The 19,173-nt window shown below is 61.3% G+C and overlaps 1 protein-coding gene across 6 annotated transcripts in view; it reads left to right on the top strand.

Moving 5' to 3' along the window:
- IKZF1 (IKAROS family zinc finger 1) overlaps positions 1-19,173 on the top strand; it is a 79,189-nt gene that overhangs the window by 14,330 nt on the left and 45,686 nt on the right. For all 6 annotated transcript variants that reach the window (XM_070424851.1, XM_070424850.1, XM_070424849.1 and 3 more), the window contains exon 3: positions 9,106-9,225. In XM_070424851.1, coding sequence (XP_070280952.1) covers positions 9,106-9,225 — 120 coding nt within the window. The remainder of the gene's footprint in view (positions 1-9,105; positions 9,226-19,173) is intronic.

Raw genomic sequence — 19,173 nt, 5'->3', positions numbered from 1 at the left:
AGACGGCCTCTCCTCCGTGCGGCTGCGCCTGGGGGGGCAGGCATGGACTCGCTCTCAGGGCTGCAGCGACCAAGCCGAGAGCCAGCTTTTCATCGCTGGCGCTAGGCCCTGGGAGTGCCGCTGGGGGCGTGAGAATGGGTCCGAGAGTGTGGCCTCCTCTCCAACTCAGGGGTTTCCCCAGACACGCCCTCCAGGTGCACAGAGAGGGTGACAGGCGGCGCTGGCGCTGGTGCTAACGTTTGAGATCCATGGACGTCCGTGTCCTCTTCATGCAGCTCTGGGCAGTGAGGGGATCGGGATTCGCTCCGTGGGGAGGCGTCAGGGCCATGCGACGTGAGAGTGCAACCTGCACCCTCATTCCTTCGCATGAAGGAGACCACACACACGCACACACTCGCATTCACACACACACTCACACTCACATTCACACACACACTCACACTCACATTCACACACACTCACATTCACACTCACACACACATATGCTCACACTCTCACACACACATTCACACACATACACACACATCCAACTCACACACATTCACACTCACACACATTCACACTCACACACATATGCTCACACTCACACACACATTCACACACATACTCACACATTCACACATACACATTCACACACACGCTCACACATACACACGCTCACACACACACTCACAGAATCACACACATAGTCACACAAACACACCCCACACATGTACACAGTCTCACACAATTACATACACTCACATTGTACGCTCACATGTATGCCGCACGCGCGCGCACACACACACACACACAGGCGCAGGGCATCTGGAGCATCTGTGCTTCCTCCGGGCTGCCTCCTGGAACCTGGGGCAGAGGAAGGCTGTTGTGGAAGAGACGGACGGCTCCTCGCCGCCCCTCTCGGCTTTATTTGAACTGATTTCCCTGAAGCACATGCTTTGTTTTGTAAAAAGATCTGTATCAACGAGAACCGAAAGGATGTCGTGAAGACAGAGCTGGGCTCTGAGTCTCGAGTGGCCTGGCTCCGGGGGGTCTGGCTCTGCCGGGGGTGACGCTGCAGGAGGGTACTGTGAGCCCTTCCCTGGGAGGGGCCCCCCGCACCGCCCTGTGTGTGTGTCTGTGTGTGTGTCTATGTCTCTGTGTGTGTCTGCGTGTGTGTCTATGTGTATCTCTGTGTGTGTCTGCGTGTGTGTCTCTGTGTGTGTGTGTTTGTGTGTATCTGTGTGTGCGTGTCTGTGTGCGCACACGTGTGGATGGGGGTGAGAACGTCAAAGCCACAGGAGGTTACACATTCCACAGCAGAAGGAGGCTCCTGCATGGCCTCCGCCCCTCGGCCCTCACCTGGGTGCACCGGGGACGGTGCCCCTGAAGAGGAGACCCCGTGGCCATGGGTCCCCTGCCCGGGCCAGGGCTGAGGGCCGAGGGCCGAGGGCAGCCTACATGTGCTCTGTGTGAGGAGCAGCCGCTCAGCTCTGGCCGTGTGGCCTAGAGCAGAGCCCCTTCTCTTCTCCTCTCTGGCGTGCCCTCGGCCTGACGCTCACCCCCAGGGGACCTGCGCTCCGCTGTTGGCGGGAGGCCCTCGGGTGGGGCCCTCAGACCGGCTGCCGAGGAGGCAGCTCCGTGGGAGGACGGAGGTTTGGTCTGGAATCAAGTTTGTACCGTTGGACGAGGACGTGCGTCCTCCGAAACCTCATCACACTGCGGGTCCGTGCGGAGCCCCAGCGCTCTGGGCGGCGACTAGAGCCTCTACAGGGCCCACACTTTTCAAAAGACGTTTTTACTGGTTTCAGACAGGAAGGGAGAGGGGAGGGGGAGGGAGAGGGGGAGGGGAGGAACATCCGTGATGAGAGGGAATCACGGACCGGCTGCCTCCTGGACGTCCACACTGGGGACGGAGCCCGCACCTGGCCTGTGCGCTGAGGGGAAGAGACCCCTGACCTCCCGGCTCACAGGTCAGCACTGAGCCACCGACCACACCGGCCGGGCAGGTGCCTGCATGTGTCCGCAGTGCACGGTCCGTGTGTCGTCACACAGCACGGAGGGGGACAGTGCTGGGCGCTGCACATGCCTGCTGTTCCCGTGGTTACGTAAACATGTGCCCAGTGAGCGTGTGAGGGTCGCTCACCTCGCTGTTCTCTTACCCTCATGGCGGCCCTGCGAGGTCAGCCAGCACCCGGGGTTCGGCCTCATTTCCCTCGTGAAAGAGCTCTAAGGAGGCGACTCCGTCGCGTCCCCTCGGTCTCGAGGCCACAGAGAGCTCGACCCCGACCAGCCGCCTTCCCGTCCCAGGGCGCCGCCTGCGGCCCGAGCTGGGGTGACTCCATAGCCGCCTCTTCCCACCTGCTCGGCCCTCCGTGGATTGGCCTGGGGGAGGGCCACCGCCCACGGGTGGGAAGTCCACACCTGCAGGCTCTGCCCATCGCGAGGGCTTCCATGAAGGGGCGCGTGTCCAGCGCGGAAACCTTCAGCGCGAGGCGTCCTGGGGCGCCGGTCTCAGCGGCCACCCGCAGACTCGGGGCTTTTAGGCAAATCAGGGGCCTCTGAAGGTGCCGCGAGGGGGGCGAGGGGAGGCCGGGGACGGCGAGGAGGCTGGGGGGCTCCGGCTGCCCCCGCGCAGGCTGAACACGCTGTCTCCCCCGCCTCCCGCTGCTCCGCGGGCTCCTGTCCATCAGGCTGCCCGGGCTTCGCGTCGCACCCCCACTGTCTGCATTAGTCCCTCCTCCCCCCGCGTCGCACACAGTGAAGTGGCGGCCGGGAGGCGTCCTCGGCCAGGTACAGCCTGTCTTGTTTTCTCATAAACAGATTGGCCAAATTTTTCTTTAATTTTTTAAATCATTTTTTTTTTATTTCTTGACGACAGTGGGTGCGCACTGTTGTATGCGTCTCAGGGTGCAGCCAGCGATGAGAGTTATACACCTTGTCAGGGGGCCGTCTGAAACCTCACCCCCACCCGACAGGAACCTGGCCGTTAGAATACGCGAGACCTGTGCCCTGGCTGCACGCCCACCCGTGGCTGCACCGTAACCACCCTCTGCTGCGTCCCTCCCTGCACCCACCCCCCACCCTCCTCCCACCGGGCCATCCGCAAAAAGGTCCACTACATTTTATTTTGAAATAATTGTTTATTTTCAAAAGTGTGTTTTTATCCCTGGAAACAAGTTTCAGCATAGTGATTTCAAACGATAAATTGATAGAAATAAACTTCAATGAAAATTAGGTTTTATGGGCTGTGACCATGTACCTTGTGTGTGAAGTGCTCATTGAATACCAACTTCTTCCTCACGTAAACCTGAAAATGGGCCGTGGCTACTTTCCTGTCTGCCTGTATTGCCAAACCAGTGGTGTGCACAGCTCTTCAATTTTTCCTAAACGCTTCCGTTTTCCTAAACCACGCCTTCTGTTCCCGGGATTGGGCCTCAGTGTAGTCCAGCGTTCAGGACTCGCTCTAAGATTTCCTTTGACCTTACGGTTTAACTCAGTGGCTTGGCTTCTGCTGCTCCTCCCATTTTTTGTTGTTATTTATTTATTCTTTTCTTTATTGATTAAGGTATTATATATGTGTCCTTATCCCCACATTACCCCCCATCACCCCCACTCATGCCTTCACCCCGCTGGTGTCTGTGTCCATTGGTTGGGCTTATATGCATACAAGTCCTTTGGTTGATCTCTCCCCCTAACCCCCACCCTCCCCTACCTTCCCTCTGAGGTTTGACGGTCTGATCGATGCTTCTCTGTCTGTGGATCTCTTTTTGTTCATCAGTTTATGTTGTTCATTATATTCCACAAATGATTGAGATCATGTGATATTTATCTTTATCCAACTGGCTTATTTCACTTAGCATAATGCTCTCCAGTTCCATCCATGCTGTTGCAAATGGTAAGAATTCCTTCTTTTTTACAGCTGTGTAGTATTCCATTGTGCAGATGTACCACAGTTTTCTAATCCATTCATCTACTGATGGGCACTTAGGCTGTTTCCACATCTTAGCTATGGTGAATTGTGCTGCTATGAACATAGGGGTGCATATGTCCTTTCTGATTGGTGTTTCTGGTTTCTTGGGATATATTCCTAAAGGTGGGATCACGGGGTCAAATGGGAGTTCCATTTCCAATTTTTTGAGGAACCTCCATACTGTCTTCCATAGTGGCTGCACCAGTCTGCATTCCCACCAGCAGTGCACAAGTGTTCCTTTTTCTCCACATCCTCTCCAGCACTTGTCGTTTGTGGATTTGTTGATGATAGCCATTCTGACAGGTGTGAGATGGTACTGCATTGTCGTTTTGATTTGCATCTCTCGTATAATTAGTGACTTTGAGCATGTTTTCATATGTCCCTTGGCCTTCCTTATGTCTTCTTTCGAAAAGAGTCTATTTAGGTCCTTTGCCCATTTTTTTTTATTGGGTTGTTTATCTTCCTTTTGTTGAGTTGTATGAGTTCCCTGTAAATGTTGGCGATTAAACCCTTATCGGTGATAACATTGGCAAATATGTTCTCCCATGCAGTGGGCTTTCTTGTTGTTTTGTTGATGGTTTCTTTTGCTGTGCAGAAGCGTTTTATTTTGATGGAGTCCCATTTGTTTATTTTCTCTTTAGTTTCCATTGCCCTAGGAGCTGTATCGGTGAAGAAATTGCTTTGGCCTATGTCTGAGATTTTGCTGCCTGTGGGTTCCTCTAGTATTTTTATGGTTTCCCTTCTTATGTTTAAGTCCTTTATCCATTTTGAGCTTATTGTTGTGTATGGTGTGAGTTGGTGGTCTAGTTTCATTTTTTTCAGGTATCGGTCCAATTTTCCCAACACCATTTATTGAAGAGACTGTCTTGACTCCGTTGTATGCTCTTGCCTCCTTTGTCAGATAGTAACTGAGCATACTGGTTCGGGTCGATCTCTGGGTTCTCTGTTCTGTTCCGTTGAAGATCGATGACATTTTAAAAAGCAGTCGGGGTTACAGGGACACACCAGCGGGAATTGGGCAGAGAGGACGGGCCCTCCTGGGGGCGTCCTGGTTCCCTGTGGTGCCGCCCGGCTCCAGCCCGGGACCTGAAGGGGCCCAGGCCCCAGAGCGCCATGGAGCACCCCAAAGTCCTCCAGGGGGGCCACAGGAGAAACCGGGGTGTGCCTGTAGTGTCTCAACTCCCACCCCGCAGCCTGAGAACCACAGCTGCTCAGGACAGACGCGTGCACACCCCACACTCGCCCCGCATCCGGCCATCGGTCCTTCGTTAGACAGGGTCTCCACTCTCAGGTCTGTGGAGCCCCCAGGGGGTCCCCGAGAAAGCGAGTGGCCTGGGTCCCTGGTCGCCCAGCCTCCCCACTGTGGCGCCCCCACTTTTCCCAGAAGACGGTTTCACCCACTGAAGTTCTGTGTGAGATCATTCTCACCAAGAGATGAAATAAAAGTGAAAAGACTGCTCTGACCACCCCCTGTGGCCCCCGAAGGGTAAACCCAGTGCGGGAGGCCTCCGCGAGCTGTCACGTGGCGTGTGCCCCCCCCCCCGCACCCCCCCACCCTCCTGCCCGAGTGCTCCCCCCCCCCCCCCCCCGCACCCTCCTGCCCGGGTGCTCCCCTCCCCCGCACCCTCCTGCCCGGGTGCTCCCCCGCCCCCCGCACCCTCCTGCCCGGGTGCTTCCCCCCCCCCGCACCCTCCTGCCCGGGTGCTCCCCCGCCCCCCGCACCCTCCTGCCCGGGTGCTCCCCTCCCCCGCACCCTCCTGCCCGGGTGCTCCCCCCCCCCCCCGCACCCTCCTGCCCGGGTGCTCCCCCCCCCCGCACCCTCCTGCCCGGGTGCTCCCCCCCCCCGCACCCTCCTGCCCGGGTGCTCCCCCCCCCACGCACCCTCCTGCCCGGGTGCTCCACCCCCCCCGCACCCTCCTGCCCGGGTGCTTCCCCCCCCCCCCGCACCCTCCTGCCCGGGTGCTTCCCCCCCCCCCCGCACCCTCCTGCCCGGGTGCTCCCCCCCCCCCCGCACCCTCCTGCCCGGGTGCTCCCCCCCCCCGCACCCTCCTGCCCGGGTGCTCCCCCCCCCACGCACCCTCCTGCCCGGGTGCTCCACCCCCCCCCGCACCCTCCTGCCTGGGTGCTTCCCCCCCCCCCCGCACCCTCCTGCCCGGGTGCTTCCCTCCCCCCCCGCACCCTCCTGCCCGGGTGCTCCCCCCCCCCCACGCACCCTCCTGCCCGGGTGCTCCACCCCCCCCGCACCCTCCTGCCCGGGTGCTCCACCCCCCCCGCACCCTCCTGCCCGGGTGCTCCCCACCCCACCCCCCCCCCCCGCACCCTCCTCTCCTCGGGAAAGAAGTGAGACAGGCGGAGCCCTCGCTGCTCTCCGTCTCCCATGGCGGCGATGACGCATTAGTGACGTCACGCGCCTGGACAAGGCCGGGGTACAGCCCAGCAGTTTCACTCCGGTCTCCGGCCTTCGTTTTCCGGGGGAAATTCCCACCGTTCAGCCGACCTTAGTCCCTGCACCGGCTCCCGGTGTCCCCACAGCGCCCGCCCGCCCGCGCGGCCTCCGGACTGACCGCCTGCGGAGTCCCAGGTTGGCCCCGCTCCAGCTCGGCCTCCTCGGCCCATTGCGGGTCCTCCGGGAAGGGCGTGTCCGGGGGTGGGCGTGTCTCCGGTAGGCGTGTCCCGGGGGTGGGCGTGTCCGGTGTGGGCGTGTCTCCGGTAGGCGTGTCCCGGGGGTGGGCGTGTCCCCCCAGTGGGCGTGTCTCCGGTAGGCGTGTCCCGGGTGTGGGCGTGTCCCCCCAGTGGGCGTGTCTCTGGTAGGCGTGTCCCGGGTGTGGGCGTGTCTCCAGTGGGCGTGTCCCGGTGTGGGGGTGTCCCGGTGTGGGGGTGTCCTGGGTGGGGCGTGTCCCGGATGTGGGGGTGTCCTGGGTGGGGCGTGTCTCCGGTAGGCGTGTCCCGGGGGTGGGCGTGTCCGGTGTGGGCGTGTCTCCGGTAGGCGTGTCCCGGGTGTGGGCGTGTCCCCCCAGTGGGCGTGTCTCCGGTAGGCGTGTCCCGGGGGTGGGCGTGTCCCCCTAGTGGGCGTGTCTCCGGTAGGCGTGTCCCGGGGGTGGGCGTGTCTCCAGTGGGCGTGTCCCGGTGTGGGGGTGTCCCGGTGTGGGGGTGTCCCAGTGTGGGGGTGTCCCGGTGTGGGGGTGTCCTGGGTGTGGGGGTGTTCTGGGTGTGGGCGTGTTCCGGTGTGGGGGGTGTCCTGGGTGTGGGGGTGTCCTGGGTGGGGCGTGTCCCGGATGTGGGGGTGTCCTGGGTGGGGCGTGTCCCCGGTGTGGGCGTGTCCCGGTGTGGGGGTGTCCCGGTGTGGGGGTGTCCCGGGTGTGGGGGTGTCCCGGTGTGGGGGTGTCCCGGGTGTGGGGGTGTCCTGGGTGGGGCGTGTCCCCGGTGTGGGCGTGTCCCGGTGTGGGGGTGTCCCGGTGTGGGGGGTGTCCCGGGTGTGGGGGGTGTCCCGGGTGTGGGGGTGTCCCGGTGTGGGGGTGTCCCGGGTGTGGGGGTGTCCAGTGTGGGGCGTGTCCCCAGTGTGGGCGTGTCCCGGTGTGGGGGTGTCCCGGTGTGGGGGTGTCCTGGGTGTGAGCGCCCAGGCTCTGAAGGGTCAGGCTCCCCGCCTCCCACCCTGCGCTCCGGGCCACCAGCAAACCCCTCCGGCCCGTGGCGCGGCCCGCCTGCCGCAGACAGGCCACCGGTCGCTCCTTCCATCGTCGCTTCTGTCCACCTTCCGGGGGTCCGTCTCGCCTGCTCCCCTCCCTGAGGGTCATCTGCACGAACGTGGGGCCTCGCGGCTGTTCCTGGCCTGCGGCTGACCTCTCCTCCGTGTTGAGGCAGGTGGACAGGTTGCCATGGCGTCTGGGGCGGTGTCTGGGGCGGGGCCTGGGCTGGACCTCCTTCTCCCCCGTCAGGTAGACACGGGGCGTGGGGAGCCCCGGCCTTGGTAACCCTGCTTTGTGGGGGTCACACTGAACTTTCATGCTTCAGAGATGAGGACCCGCAGGCAGGATTGGGTGAGCCCTGGGGACCCACGGGCCGGGGCGGCCTGTCCACTCCCCAGGCTGCCCCCCACCAGGTGGGTCAGGCCAGGCAGCTGCCGAAACATCCCGACAAGAAGGCGGACACCCCACACCGTGCCTCTCAGCAGGGGCCCAGCCTGCCGACCTTGACCACGAGGTCAGGGAGGGTGTGGCGGCCGGGGAGGCCGGGAATCGGACACTCCGCAGGCCACCCCACCGGGCACCCTGACGGACACCCCGCAGAACAGCCGGCAGAGGGCGTGGAGCGGGACAGGCTGCCTGGCGGGGCCTGGACTCCTGGTGCTTGGACTCTGGCGAGGTCAGGGTCGTGTGAATGGGGGCCCGCCACGTGCTGTGAGATAAAAAATAAATAGAGCCCTGGCCAGTGTAGCTCAGTGGATAGAGCGTCAGCCTGCGGACCAAGGGTCCGGGGTTTGATTCCAGTCAAGGGCATGTACCTCGGCCCTGGTTGGGGTGCGAGCAGGAGGCAACCAATTGATGTGTTTCTCTCTTCCACTCTCTTTAAAAATCAATGGAAAATTATCCTCGGGTGAGGATTAAAATAATGATGATAATAATACAAACCAACCTAAGTTCCAAAATAGAAGGAGGATTTAAATCGAAGCTGGTGCGCCTGCACAGTGGGTGTGACACAGGCGTTAACTGAAGGGTGGCCCTGTGGTCACGGCAATGTCTTAGGCAGGAACTTCATTTTTATGAAGAGCATGTATCACCCCGTGTTGTCTACAACATGTAAATGTGTGGGCGTGCACACACACATGCACGCACGCACGCACACGCATGCACGCACATGCACACGCACGCACACACGCACGCACACACATGCACGCACATATACACACGCACGCACACGCACGCACACACGCACACACACACATGCACGCACATATACACACGCACGCACACACACTCCAGGGCTGTAACAGTGGGATCAGCAGTGCATGTGGTTTACGTGTTTGGCCTCCTCCTCCTCTGAGGCCACACCAGGGGAGCCTAGGCCCCGAGCCTTCCCCGCTGGCCTCTGCCCAGTGACCAGGGCCCCCAGCGATGGCCACACCCCGGAAACTCACCTCTCGCCTCTCTCCACAGGGAAGGAGAGCCCGCCAGTGAGCGACACCCCGGAGGACAGCGACGAGCCCATGCCGGTCCCCGAAGACCTGTCCACCTCGTCCGGAGGCCAGCAGGGCGCCAAGGCCGACAGGGGCACGGGTGAGTCGGTCGCGGCCGGCGGAGGTCCCTCCGTCTGCTCCTGGGAACTTTGTCTCTGTCCTTCTCCCCACTGTTTCCCTCGGCCGCACGCCCGGGAGTGCAGACCCCAGGACAGGCCCTTTGTCCGATAGACGCTCCCCGCAGCTCGGCCCGGGACCCTGCGGGCAGCCCCGGGGCCGCGTTGGGGGCAGCCGCCTTGGGGGCACATCGCCAGCCCTGTCCTCCGTCCTCCGTGCCCGGCGTGGGGAGATGGGGGTTCGTGGGTTCGGCTGCTGACAGTCACCATCCCGGGTGTCGGGGAGGCCCCCTGTGCTGGAGCTCAGGGCGAGAGGGTGCACACCCGCAGGTCACGCTCTCCCTCCCGCACGTTCCTCAAAGGCGACATTTAACTGAAAATAGAAAATCTGAAAATCAGAAAAGAACAGTTGATAAACACACATCTCGGACAGCTCAGTGGACACACTCACACCCGGTCCATGGAGGCCCAGACCCTGGTTCCCGGGCCCTGCTCTCTGCACGTTCACATCGACACACACGCCCTTAACTTGCCCGGGACCCGGAGAGGGGCCTCGGGCCTCGGGCCTCGGGCCAGGGAAACCATGTGGACTCGCACCCACTAACCTTCGAAATGACCCGTGCGCCGGACATCCGAGTTAGGGCTCTGGGGGCCATCCTGGCGGCACAGGGGAGCTGTCCCCCAAGTGCCCTGCAGCCTGGGGGTCAGAGTCCCCACAACATCCCTTAGGGCTGACTCCTGGGGGGGGGGGGGGACAGCACACCTGGCGCCAGTGGCCAGCCACGTCCCAAAGGCCCACGGCCTCTCTGTGGGTGGCCCCTGTGGGCCCGAGTGCTTGGTGCTGTGCCCCTGGCAAGAGCCCCGGCCCCCGGTGCTCCTGACGTCCCCAGACTGCGTTCTCGGGGCACCTGGGAGCCGGCGCTGCTCCTACCGCATGGGCGTGGCTGCGGGGGGCGGGCCTGCCAGGCCAAGGTCTCCTCCAGGCGCCCCGGCCACGGGGAACTCGACTTTGATGCTGCTTCTCCTTTCACGATCAAGTTGGTAAAAAGTGAGCTTCGGAGTTTAAGATGGAGAACACCCGGCAGACCTCTGGGGGTGCCCAGCCGCTGACGTGGGCGCTGGGACAGTCGGGAGCAAAGGCTCTGGGGGCACAGGCCACGCCGGGGCCACGGCAGGGAAGCCACGGAGGGCAAGGCCCAGGCAACACCTGTTTTCTCATGAGGGTGGACCAGGCTCCTGGAGTTAACGGGGAGCCCGGGGCCGCCCCAGGGAAAGGCAGGACGGTTTCTGCAGAGCAGGGCGTGAGCAGGGCGTGAGCGAGTGAGGAATGCAGGGCCCAGCCCCCACCTGCCCGCCCCCGGCTTAGAGGCCGTCCTTCCCGATGGGGGTGGGCACGGGCATCCGCGTGCGGAGTGTGTCACCTCCCCGGTGTGCGCTGTGTGTGGGAAGCAAGGTGAGCGTGTGGAGAGCATTAGGAGCCCGGCCCGCGTGGCTCTGTGGCTGAGCGTCGGCCTCTGAACCAGGAGGTCACGGTCCGATTCCCCGTCAGGGCACAGGCCTGGGTTTCGGGCTCCATCCCCAGTGAGGGGCGTGCAGGAGGCAGCCGGTCTGTGATTCTCTCTCATCATGGATGTCTCTCTCTCTCCCTCTCCCTTCCTTTCTCTCTAAAAATCAATAAAAGTAAAACGTTTTTACAAAGAGCGGTAGGAGACGGTGTGAGGCCAGGGGATGAGGGAGCTGAAGGGGCTGCTCCTGGCGGGCTCAGAGCAGGAGGGCCGGGCCAGGACAGGAAGGGGAGCGCCCGCCCTGCAGAGGCAGTGGGGCCCGAGGAGGGAGCGCGGGGGGCGGGGGGAGGGTCCTGGCAGAGCTGGGGGAGGCACCTCAGACGGAAGGAAGGAAGCACCAAGTCCGAGCCCCTCTCTGGCCCGACCGAGCCTCGGGTTCCTCATTTAAAGTGGCGGCAGCAGCTGAGCCTGCTTATCTCCTGGGCAGACGCGTCCCCAGCACCGCGCAGGGTGGGTGAAGGGAGCAGCAAGCTGGGCTGCGGACAGAGTAGCACAGACAGAGGGAAGGGACGGACAGACAGAGGGACAGGGCAGGGCCGGGCAGAGAAGATGGCAGCTTAGGCAGACGGAACAGGTGGAATGATGGCTTATGAAGAGGGTAGCGGACCCCAGAGCGGCCTCACCGAGAGAGGGGAGGGGAGCAGGGCATGTGGACACCTGGACGGAAGAGGGAAGCGTTGATTTTAACAAAACGATCCAGGTCCTAACCGTGAGCAAGGACCCTGGGCTCCCAAGGCTGTGGCGACCCCCTGCCCGGAGGTGCCTGTCCCCTCGGAGAGGAGGGGTTGGGGCTGGGGCTGGGGCGGCCCCGCCCCTGAGTGCCAGGGCTGGAGCAGAGATAGGGAGGCTCAGAAGCAGGGCACCCACCCAGCTGTGCCCTGAGGGAGACCCGCAGACACGCTGAGCAGTGAGAGCAGAAGGAAGGGGAGTTGGTTTCCTGCCCGGAGCACTGGACCTGGGGCAGCCATTCCTACTGGGAGGGTGGGCAAGCGTGTTGAACGCCGGGTTTGTCTCTAGGACGCGCTCAGCTGGCCTCTGCTGCCCGGTGCCCGCCCGCGCTGGGCCCGGCTCAGGTCGGGCCCCCTCCCCACAGTCGAGTCGAATCGCACCGCCTCGCACCGCCGTGGGAGCAGGTGGCTTCTCGGAGCCTTTAGCTCACCTGGTCCTTCCCTTCTAGGAGCTGGACCAGGGTTTCCCTCACCCTGGCCAAGATGGAAAAAAACAAGAAAAGTAGAAAGAAACCTTTATTTTTCCCCCCTCATTGGAATCCAGAGAAATGGTTAAGTGTGGAAAAACAAATTTTCTTTTTTGCTCCAAGAATTCTAAGTAAAAAGCCCTTCACCGGGTCTGAGTTGGAGGACAGAAGGGGGCATGGCAAGAGGGTTTCCTGTATGTCTGCTTGGTTACTCAGTGTCAGATCTCACCTTGGTTGTAAGGTTTCTGACAGGATACGGAGGCCTTGCTGAGGGTGGAGGCGGCTGCGGCCCGGCAGCCTGGGGGGAGGGGGTGGCCGGTTCCACCGTGGAAGGTGGAGGGAGAAGCTGGGCCGGCTGCCTGGAGGCGGGCAGCTGGTGGAGCGGATGCGCTATCTCGTCAGCAGTTGCAGGAAGTGCTGCTATCTGCCCGCATCGCCCGAGCCGATAAGCCCGAGCTGGGCGTTATCTGGCGGCATCTGAACGGAGCTGCAGCAGCTCGGGGTGCAGGGGCCGCTCTGGGGCCGCCGCAGGCCAGGCTGCTGGACCTCAGGGCCGGGCCCGTCCGGGTTGGATTCTTATTTTCCCCTGAGAAATACCGGCAGGCACCTCACCTCCCTGCTTCTGGCCGCTCCTCTTCAGGCTGAAGGGCCCGGTGGTTTGGGCGGCGGCTCACGAAGCCCCGTTCCCACCCTGTGACGTGGTCTCTCGGGAACGCCTGGTGGAGGCCACAGGTGTGGGCAACTGGACGTAGCCATGCCAGGCCATTCCAGTTGGAGAGACGCCCATTGTCCTGAATTCCCAAAAACTGGGACCTGGCGTTCAGAAAAAGTATGTTGCCAACCAGTAAGTCCCGCAACTTTTGGAAACAGAGGCTGTGGGGGAACAGGTCGAGGCTTCCCGCTTAAAGCAAATGTTAGGTTTTGTGTTGCCTCCCCTCGATGGTCGGTGGCGACCGGCGCAAGTCAGACCTTCACAGAGGCCGTGAGCGCCGTGAGCACTGTGAGCATTGGCACTGACATTAAATCCGTGAGTGTGTGCGCCGGGGACCTGCAGAAGTGTGTGGGATGGTATAGAGGAAGGGCAAGGAAGGAGGGGAATGAGTTTCCTGATTTAGGGGAAAGGTCTAGAAAGAAATGTGGCGGGAAAGCCCCTGGGAAAAGGGAGCAAAAAGAGGGGCAGGTGAGCAGGACGAGCTGGAGAAGGGCCCTCAGATGGTGGTGAAGTCCCAGAGCAGCTCAGGGGGTGGAGGCGTAGGTGGGATGTAAATGATGGTGAGGGTTATGGAATGAGTGAGTGAGTGAATGAATGGAGTGAGTGAATGAGTGAGTGAATAAATGAATGAGTGAGTGAATAAATGAATGAGTGAGTGAATAAGTGAATGGTGAATCAACAAATGAGTGAATGAACGAGTGAATGAATGAATGAAGAGTAAACTAATAAATGAGTGAGCAAGTAAATGAGTGAATGAATGCATGTGTGAATGAGTGAGTGAATAAATGAATGAGTGAGTGAATAAATGAATGAATGAGTGAATAAATGAATGAGTGAACAAGTGAATGGTGAATGAACAAATGAGTGAATGAATGAATGAGTGAGTGAATGAATGAGTGAGCAAGTAAATGAGTGAATGAATGAATGAATGCATGTGTGAATGAGAGTGAATGAATGAGTGAGTGAATGAGTGATTGCATTTGGGGCCTCCCTCCTCTCGCAGGCGGAGGCTGTAGGACAGTCGGAGAAGGTCAAGTGGGTTAGGATTTAAGCTTCACCAGGCAGATTATTTTAGGTCGGTGTATCTCACTGGGCACAGGTGGCATTGGGGGCAGAGCCGATTCCTCCCCGGGTGGGATATTTAGCCACCCATGTCCCACCTCACCTCGGTCATCATGCCCCTCCAGGTGTCCCCCATATTTCCCAGGTGAGAACCCCACTGCACCCCACCATTTCACCCAATGCCTTGTCAGCCACGCGGGTCAGCTCGCCTCACGCCCGAGAGCCCTGCCCATGCAGAGGGCAATTTGCAGCAGGTTAGTTGAGCTTTTTAAATGTAGCCAGCGTATCCCCAAACCTGGCTAATGAATTAAAAGAAGAAAAGAACATCTGCAGCAGAACTGGACCAGAAAAAAGTTTGTCAAAACTGGATCGTGGCTTTTCTGACCAACTTCCAGTTTTAACTTTCTGCCTCTGAAGGTGTTAACGGAAAAGTTGCTTATTTTTACAAACAGAAACCAGTGTTCATCTTATCTTCGCTTCATACTGGCAGCTCCTAGGCCCGACCACCTCGCGCCCAGCTGAGTTACGAGGGGAAATGCAGGCTCTCCCGCGAGAGGAGACGAGTCTGGTCCCGTTCTCTGCTTGGCTCCATCTGTGTGGAGAGCAGAGCTAGCTGTGTGCATCAAACAACCAACCGACATGTCGTTAACTTTCCTTTTACGTGAGGTTTCAGAAAGAAATGGAAAAAAAAAAAAAAAGGTTTTGAGCTGTGGTTGCCAGTTGCCACCTGTCCCATCTGGTTAGGACATTTTCTGATTTGGGAAGTGTAAATATAACCCAGAAAAAAAAGCTTCCCTCTTATGCAAAAGCAGAAAGGTTGAGGCAGAGCGGAGCCTACCCAGGGCCCTGCCGTTTCCACAGAACCAGTGCTGTTCCGAGGAACTGTGGCCCCGGGGATCCGGCCTCCAGGACGCCGCCCGCAGCCTCCCGGGCCCGGCCTGCGTGCCTGAGGCCAGGACTGTGCCGTCCAGATAAGCCCAGAAGGAACCACAGCTCCCACGTCATCCAGCTCTGGCCGAGCTCTGACCCTGTGCTGTTGGGATTTGAGGAGGTGGAGCGGGGAGGGTAACAGAAATTTGCAGGCAGCTCAGGAAGTGCATCCCGGGGGTGGCCTGCTGGGGCCAGGGCAGACAGGGACCATACAGGTCCAGAGAAGCCGTGGGCTCTGGCTCAGCTGTGGGTAGCTCAGAGCAACGTGGTTGGAAGAATTTACACCATGGCAATTGGCAGATGCCGGATGAGGCTTTGGCTTTGCTTTGTGGGGTCTGGGTTACCTGCTCTGCTGGTGCACCTAGAGCTTTGGCATCTCGACAGCCACCTTGGGGAGCAGGAATCATTGTGTGGGTGTGGGTGTGGGTGTGGGTGCGGGTGCTATGGGAGAAAGAGCCTGTGGGGGAGCTGTGGGAAGGGAGGGGTCAACGTAGGTTGTCCAACAAGGGTTGATAACAAATGACTCTGGGCTGGGGCTGTCACACACTGGGAATGTTAGGCCGACTAGACTCTGTAGGTAGGAGACTTCTCGAGTTCTAGTTGTGGTGCTGGGAGACTGTGATTAGAAGGGGATTCTGGGGCATGTTATTATTATTATTACTGCTAGGGGCCCAGTGCACGAAATTCGTGCACAGGTAGGGTCTCTAGTGGCTGCCGGCTGCCGGCCGGGGCCTCTCTTCACTCCGTGCCGCCCCCTGGTGGTCAGCGCACGTCATAGCGAGCGATCGAACTTCCAGCTGGTCGAACTCCCAAGGGGACACTGCATATTAGGCTTTTATATATACAGATTATTGCTGCTGCTGTTATTTTGGTGTGAAGAACTTTGAAACGCAAAGCAGGACTGGTCGGTACTCCATGAGTATGTCACTCGCATCCCAGGGTTTCCCCAGGAAAGCATTAGCCCCGTGACAGCCTTCAGGACTTGGACTTGGTGTTCCGAACGCAGCGTGAATTCCTCGGACTGAGCCCCGCCCTGAGGTGTGTGCAGAGCGAGGAGGGCCTCTCCTGGGGTCCCCGGGCCTGTGGCTTCCTTAGGACTCTCTCCGGGGGCGTGGCCGCACGCAGGTGGCTGGCCTGTGGGAGGACGGGGCTCTCTCCGCGGGAGGCACCTGGCACTTGCAGCAACTGGAGTCACTCAACTGCCGCTTCTGCCCTACTTTCAGGGCTGAGCTCAGCTGCAGGACCCCTGGCGGCAGGTCTCGGGCAGGTCTCCAGGCGGCCTAAGGGGGGCGGGGGGTTGGGAGGGGACGACTTCCCCTCCAGGTACCTGACTGCAGCCTGCAGTGCCCAGGCGTGATTCCCGGGAAACCTGGGCCACCTGTCTGTCCCCGCGGCCGACAGTCACAGCGCCTGGCCGGGGCCACCGTCCCTTCTCAGAATGAAGGACTGGCGCATTAGAGGAGAGAGCCTGCTGAACGGGAAAGGACTTTCATTAGGGCCCTGCAGACAGCTGTGACGGTTTATGATTGTTCTCGGACCCAGCGGAATGGGGCCGCTTTCGCCTCTCTCTGCCTCGCTCGCCAGTGGAACGCACAGCCATAGAGGTGATTCTGCCGCCCGGAGCGCTCCGGCCTCCGCCCCCTCGCTGTGAAATAATGACCAAGAACCGAGACCCGGCCTCGCCACCACTGGCCGCGCCCGCGCCTCAGTTTCAGCGTTTCAGCAGCCGCGGCGAACGCGCTCAGGGCAAGGCTGTGGCTGTAGTGGTTTCAGTCCCGAGATGCCCACAGTTGTTGTTTCATCCTCAGCCGGCGTTTCCGCACAATGGGAAGCAGCTGCCGTCACCCAGCCGGTCTCCACGCTCACGCTGTGTCTGAGGCTGTAGCCGAGGGCGTGGAGGGCTGTCCGGGGCGTGCGCCGGGCTCGGCGGTTCCCGTTTCCACCGCCGCTTCGTCTCCTGATCACCTGGACGGCAGCGGCCTGTGCATCGCCGCTCCGTGTGCGGGCGGGCGGGTGCGGCCAGCCGGGCCTCGGGCCTCGGGCGCCCTGGGGAGTCGCAGCCACCAGACGGTCCCCTGAGGCTTCGTGCGTGAACGACAACCCGCACTGGGGGCGTCTGTGTGAAACATGGACCTGTGTCCCAGGGCAGCTGGGCTCCGAAAGAGAATCAGGAGCCCTGCCGGGCGACCAGCGTCCAGTGGCCGCGTTAAAAAAGAAAGTCGGGCCTGTGGGTTCGCTTTAACATCCTTTATTCAACTCCCTGAAGCACCTCAGCGTCAGCCTCACGGGTGTTCTGGTCCTTTTTGCACCGCGTCCTGAGGCTGGTGAGTCCTTTAGCTCCCGGCCCCTCCCGTCCGGGCTCTGACGGGGCGGCCGGGCGGCCTGCGGGCACATGGGGCTGCGTCCTGCACAGGAGCGTGTGCGGGACCCTGGGAAGTGGAGCCACAGCCGGTCGTTGATGGCGTCGCGAGCGTAGTGTCTAAATCCGTTGTCTCTCCAGGGCTTTTCTCAGTCGTCATCACAAATGACTGAACCTTCGCTGTGCCCCCTCCACTGCGGGCCGCGCTGGTTTAGACGGTCTAGGTCCCGCCCCGGTGCAGCCTCTGGTTTATTTCACGCGGCTCTGCGCTGCTTGTCAGGCCTACAGGCCCTTGGCTAAGTACCAAGGGGCGCGGACACACAAAACATGACACCCGCCGCCCGGAGCCCAGCAGCCGGTCATGCGGGAGGTGTCGCCTGTGGCCTCGCTCTCGCCAATCAGTCTGTGCTCATGCGCTCACTCCCTGCGTCGTGTCCGGGCGGGAAACCCCTTCGATCCTGGAAACAAGGTGTTGCTCTGTGGACACACAGTCCATCCGCGCAGAACGCATGGTGGACGGGCACCAGGGAGCCAGCCTCACACCGAGGCCCAGGTGCCGGGGGGCCAGGGGCAGTGCTTTCATTCTTTAGGGCAGGGGTCCTCAAACGACGGCCCGCGGGCCACATGCAAATACAAATGTTGTATTTGTTCCCGTTTTGTTTTTTTACTTCAAAATAAGGTATGTGCAGTGTGCGTAGGAATTTGTTCATAGTTTTTTTTTAAACTATAGTCCGGCCCTCCAACGGTCTGAGGGACAGTGAACTGTCCCCCTGTTTAAAACGTTTGAGGACCCCTGCTCTAGGGGGTGGGGAGCAGTGTGAGGAGGGAGCAGCGTGAGGGGGGAGCAGCATGAGGAGGGAGCAGCGTGAGGGGGGAGCAGCGTGGGGGAGGGAGCAGCGTGGGGGAGGGAGCAGCGTGGGGGAGGGAGCAGCGTGGGCGAGGGAGCAGCGTGGGGGAGGGAGCAGCGTGCAGGGAGGGAGCAGCACGAGGAGGGAGCAGCGTGAGGGAGGGAGCAGCGTGAGGGAGGGAGCAGCGTGGGGGAGGGAGCAGCGTGGGGAGGGAGCAGCGTGGGAGGGAGCAGCGTGCAGGGAGGGAGCAGCACGAGGAGGGAGCAGCGTGAGGGAGGGAGCAGCGTGAGGGAGGGAGCAGCGTGGGGGAGGGAGCACCGTGGGGAAGGGAGCAGCGTAGGGGAGGGAGCAGCGTGAGGGAGGGAGCAGCGTGAGGGGGGGAGCAGCGTGGGGGAGGGAGCAGCGTGAGGGGGGAGCAGCGTGGGGAGGGAGCAGCGTGAGGGGGGAGCAGCGTGGGGGAGGGAGCAGCGTGAGGGGGGAGCAGCATTGGGGAGGGAGCAGCGTGAGGAGGAGCAGCGTGCAGGGAGGAGCAGCGTGGGAGGGAGCAGCGTGGGGGAGGGAGCAGCGTGAGGGAGGGAGCAGCGTGGGGGAGGGAGCAGCGTGAGGGAGGGAGCAGCGTGGGGAGGGAGCAGCGTGAGGGGGGGAGCAGCGTTGGGGAGGGAGCAGCGTTGGGGAGGGAGCAGCGTGGGGGAGGGAGCAGCGTGGGGGAGGGAGCAGCGTGCAGGGAGGGAGCAGCTTGGGGGAGGGAGCAGCGTGAGGGAGGGAGCAGTGTGCAGGGAGGGAGCAGCGTTCAGGGGCAAAGTCTCTGCTTCCCCTCAGCTCCCTCGTCCTGAGCACCCACGACCCAGGCTACACTGCACCCTGTGGCTGTGCTGCTATTGTCTTAAGGTTTTTTTTTCCTTCCTGTCTCCCTCCCTCACCCCCTCCCTCCCTCCATCCCTCCTTCCCTCCTTCCTCCTCTTCCTTCCTTTCTTTTGAAATTGATCTCAGACACAGTTTCATGGAGACACTGGTCCTGACAGGAGGGTGTGGTCCCGTCTCACCTGGACGTCTTCTGTGACGAGGGAGTGCACGTGCCAACCTGCAGGCCTGTGCTGAGGTCGCCTGACGCCCTGGGGCGCCCGCCTGTGGGCCAGGCTGACCGTGCGGAGCAGCGCGGCCCGTGGTGCTCATCCGGCCGCATCGGACGCCGCCCCGCCGGCTGCCGGGCCTCGGGCCTGTGCCGTGGGCACTGCCACCCTGGGGAAGGCCCGCCTGGAGG

Source organism: Myotis yumanensis, unplaced genomic scaffold (genome assembly GCF_028538775.1).
Source record: "Myotis yumanensis isolate MYYU_CA2020_CCGP unplaced genomic scaffold, mMyoYum1.0.hap1 SCAF_9, whole genome shotgun sequence".
Lineage (NCBI taxonomy): Eukaryota > Metazoa > Chordata > Mammalia > Chiroptera > Vespertilionidae > Myotis > Myotis yumanensis.
This window is presented reverse-complemented; position numbering and strand designations above follow the sequence as displayed.